The sequence below is a fragment of the Pleurodeles waltl genome, chromosome 9 (genome assembly GCF_031143425.1).
Source record: "Pleurodeles waltl isolate 20211129_DDA chromosome 9, aPleWal1.hap1.20221129, whole genome shotgun sequence".
In the NCBI taxonomy this organism is placed as follows: domain Eukaryota; kingdom Metazoa; phylum Chordata; class Amphibia; order Caudata; family Salamandridae; genus Pleurodeles; species Pleurodeles waltl.
Genome location: NC_090448.1, coordinates 645,676,925 through 645,698,934, shown reverse-complemented (window position 1 = coordinate 645,698,934; position 22,010 = coordinate 645,676,925). Strand labels below are relative to the sequence as shown.

Sequence of the window (22,010 nt, the reverse complement as noted above, 5' to 3'; positions counted from 1 at the left end):
ACATACTTAGGGGTTCCACAACTGTTTAGTGAATTATTTCCAAAATCATGTTTTCAGTCAGCATTTCACATTGGCATCCTATTCAAGGAATGGAGTTCTGAAGATAAATACATACGCAAAAGTATTTATGTTGCACTTTAAAAAAATGAAACAATGGAAGGCATCTATCTTTGCAACTATTACAATTATATAATATGAGAAAAGCACAGAAATCACTTATTTTTATTCTTAAATCTTGCCTACAAGAGGATTATTCTCTACCATACGGACTGCACGGCTCTCATATTTCAATTTATATTTTAGTTATTTTTTAGGCAAAAGTAATGTAATTGCGATGTCTGCTGAAGTTAATTATTATTACAGAGCCAACCATATTTTGTAAGATTTTACTTCACATTTTCAAAGCGCAGTGAAAGCATAAGTTTCTGCACAGATCTTCCAGTGCACGTGAGGGTGGTTCCGCTACAAAGCAAGCAATGATTTCATTAGCTATTCGATATAAGGCAGGATTTGAATGTTTTGTCGCAAGTTTACCACCACTGTGAGAGTTTCCTCCTTCTGCTCCATTTTTATCCTCTCCTTCATGGTCAGGGTCTTCTGGAAGTGTCATGGGAAATAAACTAATTAATTTTATTCCCTGTTGAGAGGATCTTCACTTGTAACTAGTCCACAATCTGAGGTTATTTAGAGAACATGAGAACTCTGTAAGATCCACCAGCCTTTGACTGTGAGCTTGTGATATGAGCAGTTGCAAGTTCATGGGATCTGATACTTTAAGCATACGAGAGTGACCACAATAACCTGAGTCAAATTGCCATGCTTTTGATGCTGTAGTAAATTGTTATACACTAGGTAAGCACAGACTAGCAATGACTAGTCATGACAAAGCAAATTTGCCACAGTGGCAGAAGAACAAAGGAGCTAAACTCTTGTGACATATCATGCAGAAGAAGTTTCTGCAACTCACTGTCTTATCCTGAAAAACCTGGAGTTGCCCATATCTGTAAGATCCAAAGGTGTTTTTTGTTAGTGGTGGCCTAAACTAGCGACGTCTAAACATTCTGGGAAGAAATTCAATGTAGTTTAAGTTTAAGACCACTACCTGTGTCAACAGTGACTGATTGTGATCTCTCCAAGAATCTGGGTTAAGGTTGACTTTGCTCACTTCAACTGCCACTTTACTCAGATTCCATGCTATTCCCAGCAAGTGGTGTTACTAACAATGAAAAGAAATGTGTGGAACATGTGATTTGAAAACTGTTTTATGTACAAAATACAAGGTAGTAACTTTCTTTCATGATTAAACACCATCTGCACGGAAGATATCTTTGGATGGAAATCCATAACAGTGAAGTAATCTCTGGATTACTATTCCATTTATGTCTATTCCAGCCAAGCTGTAGCAAATTGACCTTGGCTTAGACATCCATCCTGGAAGTGAATATAATAGATTTATTTATTTTTCCAAATTGTTCAAATAGTTTTCAATATACTATTCCTTTCATACTTTTGAAATGTAGCATTTCTTGACTGAATTAGATAATTTGTGCTGAGTCTGCTTCTTCAAACTGAGAAGTTTGTCGTCTTTTCAAAGGTTTTCTTGTATCTGAGTGAACTTTCATAAACTGGTTTTAACTTGTCATCAGTCTGACAATTATCTTACTAGTACTTGTTGCATGAATCACTATAGAGGGAATGTGCTCCAGATAATAATTTTTGCCTCTGCACTTGTCTGCAAGCCACACCTAATGTTTACACTAGGCAGTATTAGTGGCCAAAGGAGACTTAACGTACTTGTGGAAATACTCGTCCAAAAAATTGTAAAATCAAATCAAATCAAATCATTAACATTTATAAAGCGCGCTACTCACCCGTGCGGGTCTCAAGGCGCTAGGGGGGAAAGGGGGGGTTATCGCTGCTCGAACAGCCAAGTCTTTAGGAGTCTCCGGAAAGCGGAGTGGTCCTGGGTGGTCCTGAGGCTGGTGGGGAGGGAGTTCCAGGTCTTGGCCGCCAGGAAGGAGAAAGATCTCCCACCCGCCGTGGAGCGGCGGGTGCGAGGGACGGCAGCAAGTGTGAGGCCAGCGGAGCGGAGGGGGCGGGTGGGGACGTAGAAGCTGAGCCGTCTGTTGAGGTATTCCGGTCCCTTGTTGTGGAGGGCTTTGTGTGCGTGGGTGAGAAGACGGAAGGTGATCCTTTTGCTGACTGGGAGCCAATGCAGGTGTCTCAGGTGTGCGGAGATGTGGCTGTTGCGGGGTACGTCGAGGATGAGGCGGGCCGAGGCGTTTTGGATGCGTTGCAGGCGGTTTTGGAGTTTGGCGGTGGTCCCGGCGTAGAGGGTGTTGCCGTAGTCCAGGCGACTCGTGACAAGGGCGTGGGTCACGGTTTTTCTGGTGTCGGCGGGGATCCAGCGGAAGATCTTGCGGAGCATGCGGAGAGTGAGGAAGCAGGCGGAGGACACGGCGTTGACCTGCTTGGTCATGGTGAGAAGAGGGTCCAAGATGAAGCCGAGGTTGCGGGCGTGGTCTGCGGGGGTCGGTGCGGTGCCGAGGGCCGTGGGCCACCAGGAGTCGTCCCAGGCGGACGGGGTGTTGCCGAGGATGAGGACTTCCGTTTTTTCAGAGTTCAGCTTTAGGCGGCTGAGCCTCATCCAATCTGCGACGTCCTTCATACCCTCTTGTAGGTTGGTCTTGGCGCTGGCGGGGTCCTTGGTGAGGGAGAGTACAAGTTGGGTGTCGTCGGCGTAGGAGGTGATGATGATGTCGTGCTTGCGTACGATGTCGGCGAGGGGGCTCATGTAGACATTGAAGAGTGTCGGGCTGAGCGATGAGCCTTGAGGTACGCCGCAGATGATCTTGGTGGGTTCTGAGCGAAACGGAGGGAGGTAAACTCTTTGGGAGCGGTTAGCGAGGAAGGAGGCGATCCAGTCCAGGGCCTGGCCTTGGATCCCGGTGGAGCGTAGGCGGGTGATTAGGGTGCGGTGACAGACGGTGTCAAAGGCAGCCGAGAGGTCGAGGAGAATGAGGGCGACTGTTTCACCGTTGTCCATCAGGGTTCTGATGTCGTCTGTGACTGAGATGAGGGCGGTTTCCGTGCTGTGGTTGGTTCGGAAACCGGTTTGTGAAGGGTCGAGCAGGTTGTTGTCTTCCAGGAAGGTGGTCAGCTGTTTGTTGACGGTCTTTTCTATTACCTTGGCTGGGAAAGGTAGAAGAGAGATGGGGCGGAAGTTTTTCAGGTCGCTTACATAGTGTGCACATGAAAGATAGTAGAGTAAAACGCCTATAAGACTACATCCTTCTAAATAAAAACAGAGTGTGGCAACATTGCAACCTGCCAGCATTCTAATGCATGTTCTTACAGATGATGAGATCTGGGATAAACTTAAGATGTTCATCCATCTCTGTTTCCTCTGGCAAACAGAATATTCAAATTGCAGTAGGACTTAGTAGTGGGAGTGTTACTGTGAGCATGTGTCTCTTATGGGTCGCTCTCTTGTTAGTTGAAAGTATTGTTTACGCTGGTAACAGAAAGATGTAGTCAAGTGAATGATTAGTGCCCCTCTCAATTGTGACCAGGTTTTTATAATATATGTAGTGATTTACCATTTGTATATTTTTGTTTTCTCATCCCTTTGTGTTTCTATATGTTTTGTATAATCTTTGCCTGATGTGATTGATTTAGAAGTTTTTACCTCTTGCTTTTTTGGTCAGGAATGATTTCAGGACTTATTTTCTTGCTACCATTTTCTGACTGCTCTTTGAGACATAATCATTTTCCTGTCTGAGCACTATATTTAGCAGGGTCTGGTGAAATACTGTGTTATAAGCTTTAGTCCTTTCTGATTTTAATCATTATTTAACTTAGAAATCGTGATGAGTAGTTTTACTTTTGTTTTTACATGTATAGGCTTAAAATTGCAAAAATCAAGATCTTCCATGACAGAAATCAGGGAGTTGAGGGAGTTACTATAGATATTACGCACCACTTCATTTCTTTTTCTCTATTTTCTGCTGCATCTTAAGAACTTTGCACTGCTCTTGCATCATTGAATGTTTGATAAGGGCAAAAGCCCAAGTTGCCCAGTTTCAAGATTTACCAGACTATTCGCTTGTCTCATACTGTCTCTGGATCAAAACAGCTGCAAGAGAAGAATCAAACAGCTAGCATAGACAGAGGAGGAAAATGCAGTAGGACTTAGTAGCGGGAGTGTTACTGTGAATATGTGTCTCCTATGGGTTACTCTCTTGTTAGTTGAAAATATTATTTACCCTGGTAGCAGTCAGATATAGTCAAGTGAATGCTAAGTGCACCTCTCAATTGTGACCAGGTTTTTATAATAGATGTAGTGATTTACCATTTGTATATATTTGTTTTCTCATCCCTTTGTGTTTCTATATGTTTTGTATAATCTTTGCCTGCTGTGTGTTGCCTACGAGGATTAATCTCTACCATGCGGACTGCACGACTCACATTTTTCAATTTATATGTTAGTTATTTTTTAGGCAAAAGTAATGTCTTTGCGGTGTCTGCTGAACTGAATTATTATCACAGAGCCAACCATATTTTATAAGATTTTACTTCACATTTGCAAAGCCCAGTGAAAGCATAAGTGTCTGCACAGACCTTCCTGTGTTCATTAGGGTGGTTCTGCCACAAATAAAGCAATGATTTCATAAGCAACACGATATAAGGTAGAATCTGAATGTTTTCTCCCCAGTTTACCACCGCTGTGAGAGGTCCCTCCTTCTGCTCCATTTTTATCCTCTCTTTCATGGTCAGGGTCTTATGGAAGTGTCATGGGAAATAAACTAAGTCATTGCATTACTGGTTGAGAGGATCTTCACTTGTAACTAGTCCACAATCTGAGGCTATTTAGAAAACGTGAGAATTCTATAAGATCCACCAGCCTTCGACAGTGAGGTTGTGATATGAGCAGTTGCAAGTTCATGGGAACTGATACTTTAAGCACACGAGAAGTGACCACGATAAACTGAGATAAAATTGCCATCCTTTTGCTGCTGTAGTAAATTGTTCTACTCCAGGTAAGCACAGACTAGTAATGACTAGTCATGACAAAGCAAATTTGCCACAGTGGCAGAAGAACAACGGAGCTAAACTCTTCAAACATATCATGCAGAAGAAGTTTCTGCATCTCAGTGTCTTATCCTGAAAAACCTGGTGTTGCCCATATCTATAAGATCCAAAGGGGTTTGTTGTTAGTGGTTGCCAAAAATCCATATGACCAAGGCCTTAAAGTTGTGAAGTCTAAACATTCTGGGAAGAAATTCAATGTAGTTTAAGTTTAAGACCACTACTTGTGTCAACAGTGACTGATTGTGATCTCTCCAAGAATCTGGGTGAAGGTTGACTTTGCTCACTTCAACTGCCAGTTTACTCAGATTCCATGCTAGTCCCAGCAAGTGGTGTTACTAACAATGAAAAGAAATTTGTAGAACATGTGATTTGAAAACTGTTTTATGTACAAAATACAAGGTCGTAACCTACTTCCATGATTAAACACCATCTGCACGGAAGATATCTTTGGATGGAAATCCATATCAGTGAAGTAATTTCAATTGTGACTCACGATTACACACCGTCTGCAAGAAGCATATCCTTGGAGGGAAATGCACATCAGTGAAGGAATCTCAATTGTGCTCTAAGAAAGACACACTTTTGCTAAGGACAATTAATTGTTCTGCTGACAGTAGGCATCTCAGATGCAGCTAAGTAGGATTTTAGTTTGGATCATTTGCGGATACTTCACAAGAGGGTCATATCACATCTTGCTATAAGTAAATTGATTTTTCACTCAGATAAGAATTATTATAGATTTCAGTAAGGACCTTGTTGAAAAACCAATTACTATCAAAATAATTATATTAAAAGCATTCTACTGGGTATTATGTATGTGCTTCAAATCCACTCTGAGTCAGGGTAACACAGATCTTGACTCTACAAAAGTTTCAATACTATCTGATTCATCACCCTTCCTCTTTTCTATTCAAGCCAAGCTGTAGCAAATTGACCTTGGCTTTGACATCCATCCTGGAAGTGAATATAATAGATTTATTTATTTAAAAAAATTGTTCAAATAGTTTTCAATATACTATTCCTTTGATACTATCGAAATGTAGCATTTCATGACTGAGTTAGCTAATTTGTGCTGAGTCTACTTCTTCAAACTGAGAAGTTTGTCGTCTTTTCAAAGATTTTCTTGTATCGGAGTGAACTTTCATGAACTGGATTGAACTTGTCATCATCTGACAATCATCTTCCTAGTGCTTGTTGCATGAATCACAATAGAGGGAGTTTGCTCCAGATTTGCATTGTTGCCTCTGCACTTGTCTACTAGACACAACTAATGTTTACACTAGGCGGTATTAGTGGCCAAAGGAGACTTAACGTACTTGTGGAAATACTCATCCAAAATATTGTCAAGGCATTACATAGTGTGCACATGCCAGGTAGTAGTGTAAAACGCCTGTCTTATCCAGGTGATTGATTGACACCTGATCTGATTGATATAAGTCAATACGGATGCTCAATGAAGGACCACACACCAATAATGTACACAACTTAGCTTTAATAGAATTTTCAGTAAAAGATATGAGTTTGGCACATCAAGAAAGTAGAATGAATAGATAGCAATAAAGAGCATCTATTTTTATGTGAAGAAAGAGTTCACCAATAATGATGAAAGTTTATTTTATTAGTTAACTAAAACCATAAAAACTTTTCTTTCCACTTAAAAATTTAACAAAAACAATACAATAAGGTAATACAGTGCAATACAAAGTCCGGAGCTGGAAATGAAATAATATGTAAAATTTCCCTTCCACATAAAAATTTAACAAAACAATTATAGTGCAATAAGGTATTAGTGGTAGTGGGGAGAGGTGGTGTGGTACCTTATATTGATTTTGTTTTCCCCTACTTGAGTTTGATTTTTGTTACCAGACTGTATTACAGCACTGGTTAAGCATCTCACCATGCTGCCTGTGAGCCTTCCCTACTTTAAGGGGTTCGGAATGAGTTAAAGGGGTTTTGAAATCCTCGTTGCCCACCCTATGACTGGGTTGTTTCAAGAAGCTGAGATTTTGAGTGAGAAAATTTCCAAGAATTGAACCAGCCTAATGTTCAGTATTGTATTTCGTGGGTTGAAAGCTTCAACTAGTGCCTGTCTACAGGATCTGATCCTTAAACCATTTAATTATTTTTTCAGTAAAAGTCTTCTTTTAACCGCCAAAGCTGGACAGATGCAGACCACGTGCACCAAGTTTTCTTATGCTAGGTGACATAGACCGCACTCCTGGGATCCTACTTCTTGCTCCTTCTTCCATTTGGGCATGAGGTCTAGTGTTGGGAGTTTACCCAGCCAGAGTCTAAGAAAGCATTGCTTGATTTTCCGTGATTAGGGACCAGCCATAAGTAGTGATTCTTTAAACGTTTTATAAGAGTTGAGGATCAACCAGCTGTGCACCCTTTTAACCAGAGAGGCCCTGTCTTCTAACAAGCTCTGTAATTTGCTTGCTTTATTCACAGCTTTGTTAAAAGCTAGGATGGGGAGAGACTGGTCCCATGCCTCATTTAAGTTCAGCAGGATCTTGCTCTTTTCTAGATACCTTAAGTAATTGCAGTTCCCTCTTTCTAGGATAATTTCCTGCCTGACTAAATTAGCCAAAGACCCTTTTGAGGCGTGGCTCAATTTGTAACAGCATTTAATGTATGCCACGGGTCGGGCTAGCGACTGCTTGACCATCTTAAATTCCAGTCGGACCTGGGCTGGTGATGCGCCCCCAGGGAGCTGAAACACATGCTTATAGGTTTTATCAGAAGCTTATCCAAGAGACCTACTTCCATCCCCCTCATTATTTCGGTCCCGTATGTGAGAGTTGGAAGTAGTTTTGCTCTCATTACAGTTGTTAGGGGGTTCAGAGCGTGACCACAAATTGAGTTTGCCAGCTTACAATAGGCGTAAGTAGTGGCCTGCAATTTGATTTTTATTGCTTCTTTTAGAAGCGCATAATTACCTCTGGCATTAACCACAACTCCTAAGTATCTATACAAACTTACTTCCTCTAGGGTCTTCCCATTCAAGTGCCATTTACGTTGGATAGTCGGCCTGCGGTTTAGGGTAATCATTTTAGATTTTTTTATGATTGATTTCTAATTCGTTAGATCCTGAGTATTCTTCTAGTGCGTTTAGTAGTTTTTATATGCCTATTCTGGTGTTAATAATTAGTAATAGGTCATTTGCATATAGCAAATTAGATAATTGTTGGCCGCCCAGTGAGGGAGGATGGGATGATTGATCATTTAATTTGGCATAGAGATCTGCTATGTACAGGTTGAAGAGTGTTGGGGCCAATGCACAGCCTTGCTTAACACCGACTGTTGTTTTAACTGCCCTGGATAGGTGAGAGCCTCCCCCCAATTTAACCTTCACCAAAGTATCAGAGTAGATCATTTTGATGGCATTTAAGAAAGTGTGTGGTAGCCCCCACAGTTGTAATTTGTCCCACAATCTGCAGCGGGGGACACAGTCAAAAGCATCTTTAAAATCAACAAAACATAAGTAGGTCGGAGTCCCCTTTGCTTTTGCTCTGTTGATGATCAGTCCCAGTGCCGTAAGATTTGTTAATGTTCCTTGGTGCTTGGTGAAGCCGGTTTGATTTAGGGGTAAAATATTTGTATCTGTGATCCAGGCTTCTAGGTGTTTTAGCACACAGGATGAGAAGTACTTGAGGTCAACATCTAGAAGAGCGATAAGTCTGTAGTTGCTTGGGGAAGCCGCGTTCCCACCCTTAAATATGGGGTGGATTATAGAGCCTTTCCAGGACGCTGGGACAGAGCCTGTTGTAAGCACCTCGTTGAACATTGCAGCCAGGAAATTGGCCCATCTTTCAGTTTCCTGTTTAAATAATGTTTGCGGTAAGCCGTTTGGGCCTGGGACACAATCCTTTTGTGATTTTCCAATGATTTTTAATAGTTCTGTTGCCGTAAATTTCAAAACTTCAGGAGCATTGGGTTCCCAGTTAAAGATGTGCCCCTGGATTTGAGGACCTTCTTCAATGGTCAGTTCTTTTAGATGGGATTTTAAGTGGGATACCCATGCTTCCTCTGTTAAGTTGGCATTATTACCTGCTTTTGAACCCTTGTCCATTGTGTTAATGATTTTCCAAAATCTTTTGGAGTCGGATGTTTTAGTCCCAAAGTGTAAATTGGCCCAAAGGGCCTTCTGCTGGAGTTTTTTGAAGGTCCATAGATCCCTTTTGCACAATTTCCTTTGTTCACGCAAAGAAGCCAGTATTGATCCATCGTCTGGGCATTTACGGAGTAACCTTAATAGTTTACCTACAGCTGCTTTCCTTCTGCACACTGGCTGTGGCAAAAGTAGACATTGACAATGATTCAGTTGTGCTCCCTTTTTTTCTGTTGCTTAAGGAGTCTTTTTTTAAGAGATCAGAGGCAAAGTTCTCCCAGACCGTTGTCAACTTTGCCCCACTTCTGGCCATTAACTATAGCTTTCGTAGAGCCTCTTCTGACTGGCTTTGAATGGTGTCTGAGGACCATTTGAGTTGCTTTATATTTTTGGTGCCCATTGCCCCGTTTAAGGCTACCGCCTTTTCTGGCTTTTGTGGTGATGCACTGATCCCAAATACCTGCGGCTTATGATCGCTTTCCGTATGGTCCATGATACTGAAGGCATTTACTAACGTATACAATGCAGGGGACACCAATGTGTAGTCTAGATAGGAGACCGTTTTCCCAGAGGATGTTGTCCATGCCGGTGGGATGTCCGGCGACTTCCGCCAATTTAGCACAAAGAGGACTACCGATTAACAGGTTCGTATAAAACTCTCCCATAACTTGTCTTTCCTGTGTTTTTTTGGGAGGGTCTGACTGGGCATCCTTGCCAGTGTTTGAATGTGGTCCTCACTGAGGTTGTGGTAAAGGCAGCGATTGAAGTCGCCCATCATTAGCCAAAATGCCAATTTTACTGTGCTTTTTATCCTTAATAGTTGAGTTTACAATTTGTTTGCTTCGATTTTTGAATTTTTTTGATTGATGTATATATTGACCAGGATCAGTGGTTCCTGTGTATTTTTCCCCCAGTTGTCCAGCCCGAGTAGTTGAAAGGATTGGTCTTCCTCCTTGTACTCAGAGATTTTTACTAGGACGTTCGTACTAACATAGATAGCTAGGCCTGTCTTCGACCTATCTGGCCTATTGGTTTTTGTAGCTGGGCTAAGATTTTCAGTGAATCTGATTATTGGTATTGATTCCATGGCCCAGGATTCCTGTAAGAGTAGAATGTCGAATGAAGTAAAGAATTTTGTTACTGCAGGGTCTTCCATCTTTGCCCGTAGGCCACCTACATTCCAAGAACAAATGAATAATATCCCTTGTACAGGTTGACCATTAACTATTCAACTGTTGTCCATCAGTCCTGGGGGTGAAGCCGCCAGTGCCCATTCCCTTTCCGGATGCAGTTGCTGACCCAAGACCACTCTTTTCCTCCCTTCTTCTCTCCATATTTGGACTCTCAGTGGGTGCTTAGGTGGTCTCCTCTCACTAGACCTTTCTTCAGTGGGTCTACTGGCCTGATGGACTCCTTTCAAAACTGACTATGTCCTTTAAATTTTCCCAGGTGTTGCAAGTCTAGTAACGTGGTTGGATATCGCTCTCCTCTGTAGAAGGCCACCTCAATGACCCAGGCTTTCTGTAGGTCCTTCCTTTCCATGATCTGCTTTGGGATATCCGGTGCTGAGAAGATAGTGAGTGTTGGATCCGAGTGTTGGTTGCCTCTGACTTAAATACATTTTATTGCAGTGAGGTCATTCGATGCTACAAACTGTAATTCTGGTAGAGCTTTTATGATTCTTAAAATAGCAGAACGATTAAGAATGTGGGGGACCACTGACCGGTGCCAGATTTGGAACCCTTGGTGCCCACATTTGCCAGTGTTAGTCGAATGGACTGCGCAGGCGTGCTGGGTTTTGGGTTTATTCTTTGCTGACCCCTTCAAGGGCTTGTTCTTGTGACCATTATTGGGCTAACTGCTGCGAGTGGCCTCAAAGGAGACCTTGTTAACTGAGTGGAGCCTGCTGAAACAGGGAGAGTTATTACATCTGTTGTTATGTTAGGGCTTGTGCTTGTGCGGGTGGAAATGGCTCTGTTGTACCTTCCACTTGACGTCACATGATCCTTATTTGGTTCCTCTGGGCGAATATTGGCTGTTTTTATAGTAGTTAGTTGATGGAGTTGTGCGGACTTCCTTCCTTTCCTTGCCCACTTTCGTTCTCTTTTTGATAAAGCCCGAGTTATGGGAAACTCAGGGTTCCCAGGTTTATTGATGGATTGTAATGAAAGATGGTTCTCCATGGAATCCATACTAAGGCTTGTTAGTGGGCAGCTTTCAGTCAATGTTCTTTTCCCTTTCGTGGTCGACGAAGCCGGTGTTAGGGATGAAAGGGGCTGCTCCTCTTGATTCTGCACCTGCGGTATAGATATTGGCCTGGTGGTAAGAGGATTAGTACATGTGTGTTCATCCTTCCGGATGGAACAGATTTCTTGCAGTATTCCCTCTAGGATTTGTGGCAGTTGAGATATCTTATCTACCACCTCCTTGCAGGAGCAGATTGTAAAGTCATTAGAGTGATTGACTTGCGCCCTTGTTATTAGGGCGTTTAATTTTTCCAACTTGCTGTCAATTCCAGAAACAAATGCTGCCAATTTGTTTAACAAGTCAACTTGAATGTCCATTTTATTTGAATGGAAGTGCAGCGCCATGACCGTTGCTTGCATTGAGTTTAGGATCACAGCCCACATTTCCTCAGACCTGACTGCCACCGGGGCTTGTGTCTGTGAGACGGGCTCTTGGTTTCCACTTGATATTCCTTCAGTCATATTTACTTTGTGGGGAACTTTCTGTGCGGCTAACACAATTTCTGCCTTTGATGATCTGCTTGGAGAGACCTGTTCTGGAACCCAAGAATCCTGTTCTTCATCTTCACAGGCGTACATCGGAAAGGAGTGGAGTTTGGGGCTTTGACAGAAGGGGCCACCTTCCTGGGATTCTAGTTCTAAGTGTTCCGCAATTGCTACCAGCTCTGAGTTAAAGGATGGGTAGCTTGGCTGGGCTGGATGTTCGCTGATACTTAATGGCAGCTGGGGGTTTGTTACCTAGGATTATATCTTGCCTGAGATTGTAGGGGGTTCCAGTTGCGGGGGTGGCTAGCACTGAGTCTTCCTGGGCTGCATTTGGCATGACTACTTTTGTAGGCTGATTTCTCCTAATCACTACTGTTGGAGATAGGGGAGGAGGAACGGCTGGATTCATTCTGAATTTCTTTTCGTTGCTTCCTTGCTGTCGAGGTCTTTGCTAGATGAAGTTATTTCCCCGAGGCTTGTTTGGGTTGGTACTGGGGGTTAGATCCTTTTTCTGGCAGCGTGGGTTCCTGCAGCGGTGAAGTAATCAGTTATCTTGTGATGCTTGGGGGAGACAGTGGACCCGAGTGTCCCCTTTGGGGTCTCCAATTTCCAAAAGCCAGGCTCTCCCTATATCATTTCTTCCATGCTAGAGTTTTGGTTAGCCCCCCACTTGTGCCGCTTATGCCACTTGTTAAGTTCTGCCGTCTACATGGGAGGGGGTGATCCAGTTCGCTACTTGCTCTCCTTTTTGGGGTTGCTTCATCCAGAGCCAGATCTCTTTTCCTTTTTCTCTTTCCTTGGTTCGGGGGATGATTGATGATATTTCCTCTTGCTTTACCTGATCTCATGGTCGGTCAGTCTTGTTGCCTTAGAGCGAGGTAAATATGGGCGGGCTGTTGGTGAGGCAGCGGGGTCGCTTACTGAGCCTCGTTAGTAGAAACGTTAGTAGGTACCTTTCTCTTGAGAAGATGCCTTGCCGTGCCTTGCATTGCCGTGCGCTGAAACTGAGGGTATACTGAAGCTAACTCTCCTAGGGGTCTTGGTGCCTTTGTGGGACTGGGTCCAGGGGGGCCACAGGGTGGCGCGGCCCCTAGTTGCCAGTCCTTGCTGCTACTCCTTACTGCTTACTGCTCCTGACTCGAGTTGCCTTGTCCTGTGGGCAAAGTCAATCAGACCAAACCAGCAGGCAGGGGCTGGAGGGGGCTGGGGAGGAGGTTTGAGGGCCAACGTTCTGCCACAGGGGCGACAGGGGTTGGAGAGTGCTGTGCAACCTGGTGGGAGAAACCAGTTCTTTCCCCGCCTTTCTACCCCCCTAGCCCTCTGCCTACTGCTCACCTGCCTCTTGCAGGGGTATCGTGGGTGGTCGTCTCTGGCCGCACCCGGGGAAGTGGGCAAGCTTCCTCGTGCCTGTAGTCCTTGGGGGGTGTCCCCCTCACCTTTCTTTGCCTTTCCCTTGGATCACGCTGCTCCCCTAATCCCACCCGCAAGCAGCACCCGCGATCGGGCCGCTTCCGCAGGGGTCCGCAGAGGGTTTTTGTTGCCGTTCCTACTCCCGTTGTCCTCCCAGTGCAGTGACGGCAGTGGCAGGGCTGTGAGTTGAAGCCGAGGAGGTCGGAGGTAGGTAGGAGGTACGTAGGAGGTAAGTCGGAGGTAGGTAAGGTGTTAGAGCCACTTAGCACCGCTTGGCCGCTTCAGCTTCCTCGACCGATGTTGCGGGCGTGCCCTGCAGAACCGGAAGTGGGGTCCGCCGAAAGTCAGGCACCCCGGAGGAAGTCAGGCACACACTGCGAGCGATCACCAATAGGAACACTGCATTGGTTGACTGTCTACGAAATGTATATGTCAGTTACTGCATCATATTCACATTAAGACGTTCAAGGAAAAATCAAATATAATTGAGCAGAATACATCAGATTATAAACGTAGCGCATGTATGCTAATCAATCAGAATAAAGAAGAGAAACAAAGGTCTTTCATCCCTGGGTGGAACATAACTTTATCCACAATGCTGGGAAGCCCTCTCCCACCCGCTTGACCTTCTCTCCCACTCAAGTGCTTTGGTCTAAGAACAGCACAGCCAGGGATGCAGCGATGAAGGCGATTGCAACTTGCACAACTCAATCTGCATGCTACAATCCCCTCACCCGTGCTTCAGTACTTAAATAACCTGAAGCTTGGACTGTATCCCTTTCTCGTATTTTCTAGCTATGTTATCAGCACACGTCCCTTGGCTGCTCTGTTGTTCACTAGCCATTATTTTTCTGGCCTTTTCCTGCACTCCCTTTCTCAGGGTTAGAGCGACCTTCACGTCCCTCTCCCACACTTCCTGCTTCTTGCACATGCAGCTGCAGTTATTTTTATCGATGGAATGTTGGAAAACAAGTTTGAAAGTGACATTGTGGACTTTTCCACGTATGATTCAGGTTTCTGCAGGCATCACACTCATCTACCCTGCTCAGATTAATTAAACCTTTGTGTCACAATGTCTTCCGCACCTTTCCCTACACTGATCAATGCCTATAAGACTACATCCTTCTAAATAAAAACAGAGTGTGGCAACATTGCAACTTGCCAGCATTCTAATGCATGCTCTTACCGATGATGAGATCTGGGATAATCTTAAGATGTTCATCCATCTCTGTTTCCTCTTGCAAATAGAATATTCAAATTGCAGTAGGACTTAGTAGTGGGAGTGTTACTGTGAGTACGTGTCTCCCATGGGTCTCTCTCTTGTTAGTTGAAAGTATTGTTTACCCTGGTAGCAGTTAGATATAGTCAAGTGAATGCTTAGTGCCCCTCTCAATCGTGACCAGGTTTTTATAATATATGTAGTGATTTACCATTTGTATATATTTGCTTTCTCATCCCTTTGTGTTTCTATATGTTTTGTAAAATCTTTGCCTGCTGTGATTGATTTAGAAGTTTTTACCGCTTGCTTTTTGGTCAGGAATGATTTCAGGACTTATTTTCATGCTACCAATCTCTGACTGCTCTTTGAGACATGATCATTTTCCTGTCTGCGCACTATATTTTGTAGGGTCCGGTGAAATACTGTGTGATAAGCTTTAGTCCTTTCTGACTTTTAATTATTATTTAACTTAGAAATTGTGATGAGTAGTTTTACTATTGTTTTTACAAGTGTAGGCCTGAAATTGCCAAAATCAAGATCTTCCATGCCAGAAATCAAGGAGCTGATGGAGTTACCATAGTTATTATGCACCACTTAATTTATTTTTCTCTATTTTCTGCTGCGTCTTAAGAACTTTGCACTGCTCTTCCATCATTGAATGTTTGATAAGGGCAAGAGCCCAAGTTGCCCAGTTTCAAAATTTACCAGTCTATTCACTTGTCTCACATTGTCTGTGGATCAAAACAACAGCAGGAGAAGAATCAAACAGCTGACATAGACAGAGGAGGAAACTACCCACAAAACAATAAAAATGCCTGGAACAGGAGAAAATAATGTCATGTTTCCATTCAGAAAGTAATAGTTTCAGGTAAGCAGGGGTTGCAGAAGGAACACTTATGCCATCAAAGTGTAGATTCACAGATCCATTCCTCTCCTGTATCTTTGAACATTTGTTTAGAGGCAGAATTTCAGGCAACAGATGTCCGAATATTACATAAGCTTTAAACTTCTGTCACTCAACCTTTGAACTTCAAACAAGCAGTGATAGAGAATAATAATAACTCAGATGCCATATGGCTGTTCTACAGACAGTGTCTTCATGTAAGCAGATTTTTCAGAAGCAGCAGTTCCACAATGTGCATAGTGCATGATTTGAAGTTTTCTCCTCAGAGTTTGAACCTGTATTGTCTGGTCTTTATATATAGATTTCATATGTAACCTTTGTACATGAAGACTCTGCTCTTTCATATAGGTCATGAAACAACTACGACAAATTCTACTAACATCTCTGCAGCACCAAGCATCACAGCCAGTCTAACAACTATGTCAACCATGGTGACTAATCAAACCACTCCTACATATTCTACCGCCACCACTTCAGGCAATGCTTTCCTATCACATTGATGTATTTTTATAATATCACTTAAAATACACATACTCAGGGGTTCCACAAATGCTTAGTGCATTATTTCCCAAATCCATGTTTTCAGTCAGCATTTCACTTTGGCATCCTATTCAACGAAAGGAGTTCTGAAGATAATTATATATGTAAAAGTATTTATATTGCACCTTTAAAGATGAAACAATGGAAGGCATCTATCTGTGCAACTATTACAATTATATAATATGAAAAAAGCACACAAAGCACTTATTTTTATTCTTAAATCTTGCCTACAAGAGGATTATTCTCTACCATGCGGACTGCACAACTCTCATATTTCAATTTATATGTTAGTTATTTTTTAGGCAAAAGTAATGCCAATGTGGTGTCTGCTGGAGTAAATTATAATTACAGAGCCAACCATATTTTATAAGATTTTACTTCACCTTAGCAAAGCAGTGAAAGCATCAGTTTCTGCACAGATCTTCCTGTGTACGTTAAGGTGGTTCCTCTACAAAGAAAGCAATATTTTCATTAGCAACACGATATAAGGCAGGATTTTAATGTTTTGTTCCAAGTTTACCACCACTGTGAGAGGTTCGTCCTTCTGCCCCATTTTTATCCTCTCCTTCATGGTCAAGCTCTTATGAAAGCGTCATGGGAAATAAACTAAGTCATCTCATTCCCTGTTGAGAGTATCTTCACTTGTAAATAGTCCACAATCTGAGGCTATTTAGAAAATGTGGGAATTCTAAAAGATCCACCAGCCTTCAACAGTGAGGTTGTGATATGAGCAGTTGTAAGTTCATGGGAACTGATACTTTAAGCATACGAGAAATGACCACGATAACCTGAGTCAAATTGCCATCCTCTTGCTGCTGTAGTAAATTGTTATAATCTAGGTAATCACAGACTAGCAATGACTAGTCATGGCAAAGGAAATTTGCCACAGTGGCAGAAGAACAAAGGAGCTAAACTCTTGTGACATATCATGCAGAAGAAGTTTCTGCAACTCACTGTCTTATCCTGAAAAACCTGAAGTTGCCCATATCTATAAGAGCCAAAGGAGTTTATTGTTAGTGGTGGCAAAACATCCATATGACCAAGGCCTTAAAGTTGTGAAGTCTAAACATTCTGGGAAGAAATTCAATGTAATTTAAGTTTAAGACCACTACTTGTGTCAACAGTGACTGATTGTGATCTCTCCAAGAATCTGGCTTAAGGTTGACTTTGGTCACTTCAACTGACACTTTACTCAGATTCCATGCTAGTCCCATTAAGTGGTGTTACTATCAATGAAAAGAAATGTGGAGAACATGTGATTTGAAAACTGTTTTCTGTACAAAATACAAGGTAGTAACTTACTTCCATGATTAAACACCATCTGCACGGAAGATATCTTTGGATGGAAATCCATATCAGTGAAGTAATCTCAATTGTGACTCACGATAAAAGACCGTCTGCCTGACTATATCCTTGGAGGGAAATGCACATCAGTGAAGTAATCTCAATTGTGCTCCAGGAAAGACACACTTTTGCTAAAGACAATTCATTGTTCTGCTAACAGAAGGCCTCTCAGATGCAGCTAAGGAGGATTTTGGTTTGGATCATTTACGGATACTTCACAAGAGGGTCATATCACATTGTGCTATACGTAAATTGATTTTTCACTCCGATAAGATTTACTGTAGATTTCAGTAAGGACCTTGTTGAAAAATCAATTACTAACAAAATATTTGTATTAAAATCATTCTACTGGGTATTATATATGTGCTTCAAACCCACTCTGAGTCAGGATAACACAGATCTTGACTCTATATAAGTATCAATACTATCTGATTCATCATCCGTCCTCTTTTCCATTCCAGCCAAGCTGTAGAAAATTGAACTGGGCTTTGACATCCATCCTGGAAGTGAATATATTAGATGTATTTCTTTTTCCAAATTGTTTAACTAGTTTTCAATATAGTATGCCTTTCCTACTATTGAAATGCAGCATTTCATGACTGAGTTAGCTAATTTGTGCTGAGTCTTCTTCTACAAACCGAGAAGAGTGCCGTCTTTTCAAATGTTATCTTTTATCTGAGTGAACTTTCATAAGCTGGCTTGAATTTGTCATCAGTCTGACAATCATCTTCCTAGTGCTTGTTGCATGAATCACTATAGAAGGGAGTGTGGTCCACGTATGCATTATTGCCTCTGCATTTGTCTACTGGCCACACCTTATGTTTACACCAGGCGGTATTAGTGGCCAAAGGAGACTTAACATACTTGTGGAAGTACTCATCCAAAATATTGTCAAGGCGTTACATAGTGTGCACATGCCAGGGAGTAGTGTAAAAGGCTATAAGGCCTCATCCTTGTTCATAAAAACAGATTGTGGGAACATTGCAACCTGCCAGCATTCTAATGCATGTTTGTACATTTGTTTAAATCTGGGATAAACTTAAGATGTTCACCCATCTCTGTTTCCTCTTGCAAACAGAATGTTCAAATTGCAGTAGGACTTAGTGGTGGGAGTGTTACTGCAAGTACATATCTCCTATGGGTCTTTCATTTTGTTAGTTGAAAGTAGTGTTTACCCTGGTAGGAGTCACACGTAAAGTGTATGCTTAGTGTCCTTCTCAATTCTGACTAGAGTTTTACAATATATGTACCGATTTACCATTTGTATATATTTGTTTTCTCATCCCTTTGTGTTTCTATATGTTTTGCAAAATCTTTGCCTGCTGTGATTGATTTATAAATGTTTACCGCTCGCTTTTTGGTCAAGGATGATTTCAGGACTTATTTTCTTGCTACCATTCTATGACTCCTCTTCAAGACTTAATCGTTTTCCTCTGAGAAAAACATTTAGTAGAATCCGGTGAAATAATGTGTGATAATTTGTAGTGCTTTCTGACTTTCAATCATTTAATTTAGAAATCGTGATGAGTAGTTTTACTATTGATATTACAATTATAGACCTAAAATTGCTAAGATCAAGATCTTCCATGCCAGAAATCAGGGAGTTGAAGTAGTTATTATTATAGATATTATGCATCACTTCATTTCTTAATTTCAGTTTTTTGCTGCATCTTAAGAACTTTGCACAGCACTTGTATCATTGAATGTTTGATGAGGGCAAAGTCCCAAATTGATCAGTTTCAAGATTTACCAGGCTATTCGCTTGTCTCAATCTGTCTCTGGATCAAAACAGCAGCAGGAGAAGTATTAAACAGCTAACATAGACAGAGGTGGAAATTACCCGCCAAACAATAAAAATGTCCAGAACAGGAGAAAATATTGTCATGTTTCCTTTCAGAAAGTAATAGTTTCAAGTAAGCATGGGTAGCAGAAGGAACAGTTATGATGCCATTGAAGTGTAGATTAATAGATCCATTCCTTTCCTGCTTCTTTGAACATTTGTTTAGAGGCAGAGGTTCAGCCAATAGACCTCCAAAGATTACATAAGCTTTAAACTTCTTTCACTCAGCCTTCGAACTTCAAAGATAGCAGTGGTAGAGAATAATAATAACTCAGATGTCATGAGGCTGTTCTGCAGCCAGTAGCTTCATGTAAGCATATTTTTCAGCAGCAGCAGTTCCACAATGTGCATAGTGCATGATACAAAGTTTACACCTCAGAATGTGTATTTTCTGGTCTTTATATATAGATTTCATGTGTAACCTTTGTACATGAAGACTCTGCTCCTTGACACAGGTCATGAAACAACTATGCCGAATTCTACTAACATCTCTGCAGCACCAAGCATCGCAGCCAGTCCTACAAGTATGTCAACCATGATGACTAATCAAACCAAACCTACATATTCTACCGTGGCCACTTCAGGTAATGCTTTGCTATCAGATTGATGTTTAGTTATAATATCACTCAAAATATACATACTCAGGGCCTGCACAACTATTCAGCATATTATTTCCAAAATCCATGCTTTCAGTCAACATTTCACATTGACAACCCATTCAAGTAAAGGAGTTCTGAAGGTTTTTACATGCTTAAAAGTATTTATGTTGCACCTTTAATGATGAATCAATGGGAGGCATCTATCTCTGCAACTATTACAATTATAATATATAAAATGAGAAAAGCATAGAGAGCACCTCTTTTTAGGTGTTAGATGTGTTGTATACTTTAAGTATACTTATACTGTAGGTTCAAGTGATTTCATTTGTTGGTTTCAGTGTCCTTTGAAAATCCTTGCTTGCTAATGGTCAGTTCTGCCGCTTTATCCTGCCTTTTTCTCTTTGGGAGCAGCACAAAGTACTGTAGAGTTACACTATGACCTGTTTATCTCTTCTGTAACGGCCTTTTTTTTAGTATTTGCCTGTTTGTCTTGCGTCTTACACTGTGGGCGTATGTTCAGTCCCTCCTCCCCACCAGCTCCCTCTGTAAACATAAACCAAAACAGAGAGGTGCTTTTCCAGGGCCAGCTCACCCTTGCTCTCTTTCTCTTTTTATTTTCAGTCTGTGTGGCAAGGAAAGTCCAGTCAGTAATTTACAACGTTAAGAGCTCTAACTCAAGCAAACACAAAACCACTGAATTCCAAATGCTTGTTGGCTTTTACAATTCTGGTCACCCTGACTACAAGTCAAAACAGAGCCGTATTTCTGCTCGGACATGGCTGTTTTGATGGACCTGCGTGTTGTGAAAACAAGGAGGGCTACATGTCAGGCTTTGTGCAAGTTCTTTGGAGTGTTTTCACCCTGAACCCTGACGATAATTATTTTGCATTGATCATGACTTTTTATTTCCTAACCTGTGAAAGAGCTCTGTGGCTATCCCCATTAACCAATAACAATTCGTAATGATGTTTTTCCTCCAAAGAGTGGAAGGTTTTGTTCACGTGTAAAGGATTTGATCAGCCAAATCTTTCTTAACACAAATCTTCAATCTGGCGCAGAGACAAAATTACATTAATCTCTTTCCTTAACTAGGATTAGTGCTGTGAAGTAAACATTAATGCTTCATGTATTTTCCTTGAAAACACTAATAAACTTTTTACCTCTAGCACATTACGAGCTGGTATTATTATATTATTACTATTATCATTATTTTTTCTTATAATATTAACATCAAATTTGTATTTATATAGCACTTCAAATGAAATAGCATCGCCAATTATAGCGTTTAGAAGCATATACATTGGTATACACAGTTCATGTTATTAGTATTATTCACATTAAACAATCTATAGCTTCGTCTTCAGTACCACATGCAGAATGCGCCATGGGTTTAAAAGCTCTAATCAGAGGTGATACTACGCTAAAACTTTGGAGAAGTTATGTGATTGCTTCCCGAGAGATAAGGCTGTGTATCGGTCATTTGGAGAATCGCCCCTGTCTCTGGAGAGTGTGAAAGGATCTTTGCAACAAAGGCTGAAGAACTACCTCCCAAGCGTGTAAGGAAATAACAGATCCCATTCTCCCATCCCACAAACAATGCAATCTCATGCAACCAACATGATTTGTTTGTGCCTCGACTTCATTACGTTTAATCTGCATAATGCTAGAATAAGGAAACCTCCAATAAGAGTTATTTAAAGTTTCAATATTCCCAATTATCAATTTATTTACGTCTAGCGTTCAACCTCTGCAGAAAATCAGCTCAACACATGCAAATGGACAAAAGTCAAAATATCATTTACAAAAAATGAAGCAGAAAAATCCGAAGGTCAGGGTCACTGATCCCCTAACAAAAGATGTGTCTTCTGAGCAGTCTGGAAATTATAACAGTCATAACATCTGATGAAGGTCCAGCCAGAGGACATTCTATATCTGAGGGCAAGGACCCTAACATCTCTATTAACATCTCAACTTCTACAGCAAGCTCTTTTGAAGTCAGAGGCAGAGATAGCAAGATCCTGATCATAAGAATCTCGTCTCAATATGATTGGGAACAAGGTCAGCAATAATGACTGGACCAGTTCTGTAGTATCTGAGTAGAAAAAAGACCTTTCCACCTTGGTAGATACCTAAGATCCTTTTTAGGGTTGAGCTCGCACAAACGCTCTTGCCCCTGATGTAATCTCTCTGTGTGCTTTTAACCACACACATCAGTTTGGT

The 22,010-nt window shown here is 41.6% G+C and overlaps 1 protein-coding gene across 2 annotated transcripts in view; it reads left to right on the top strand.

Moving 5' to 3' along the window:
• Positions 1–22,010, top strand: part of LOC138259801 (mucin-3A-like) — a 397,229-nt gene that overhangs the window by 177 nt on the left and 375,042 nt on the right. Inside the window, exon 2 of one of the 2 annotated variants that reach the window (XM_069207692.1) lies at positions 19,647–19,775. The exons of the other annotated variant lie outside the window; for it this stretch is intronic. Within the exon in view, the coding sequence (XP_069063793.1) occupies positions 19,647–19,775 (129 nt within the window). The remainder of the gene's footprint in view (positions 1–19,646; positions 19,776–22,010) is intronic. 2 annotated transcript variants of the gene reach the window in all.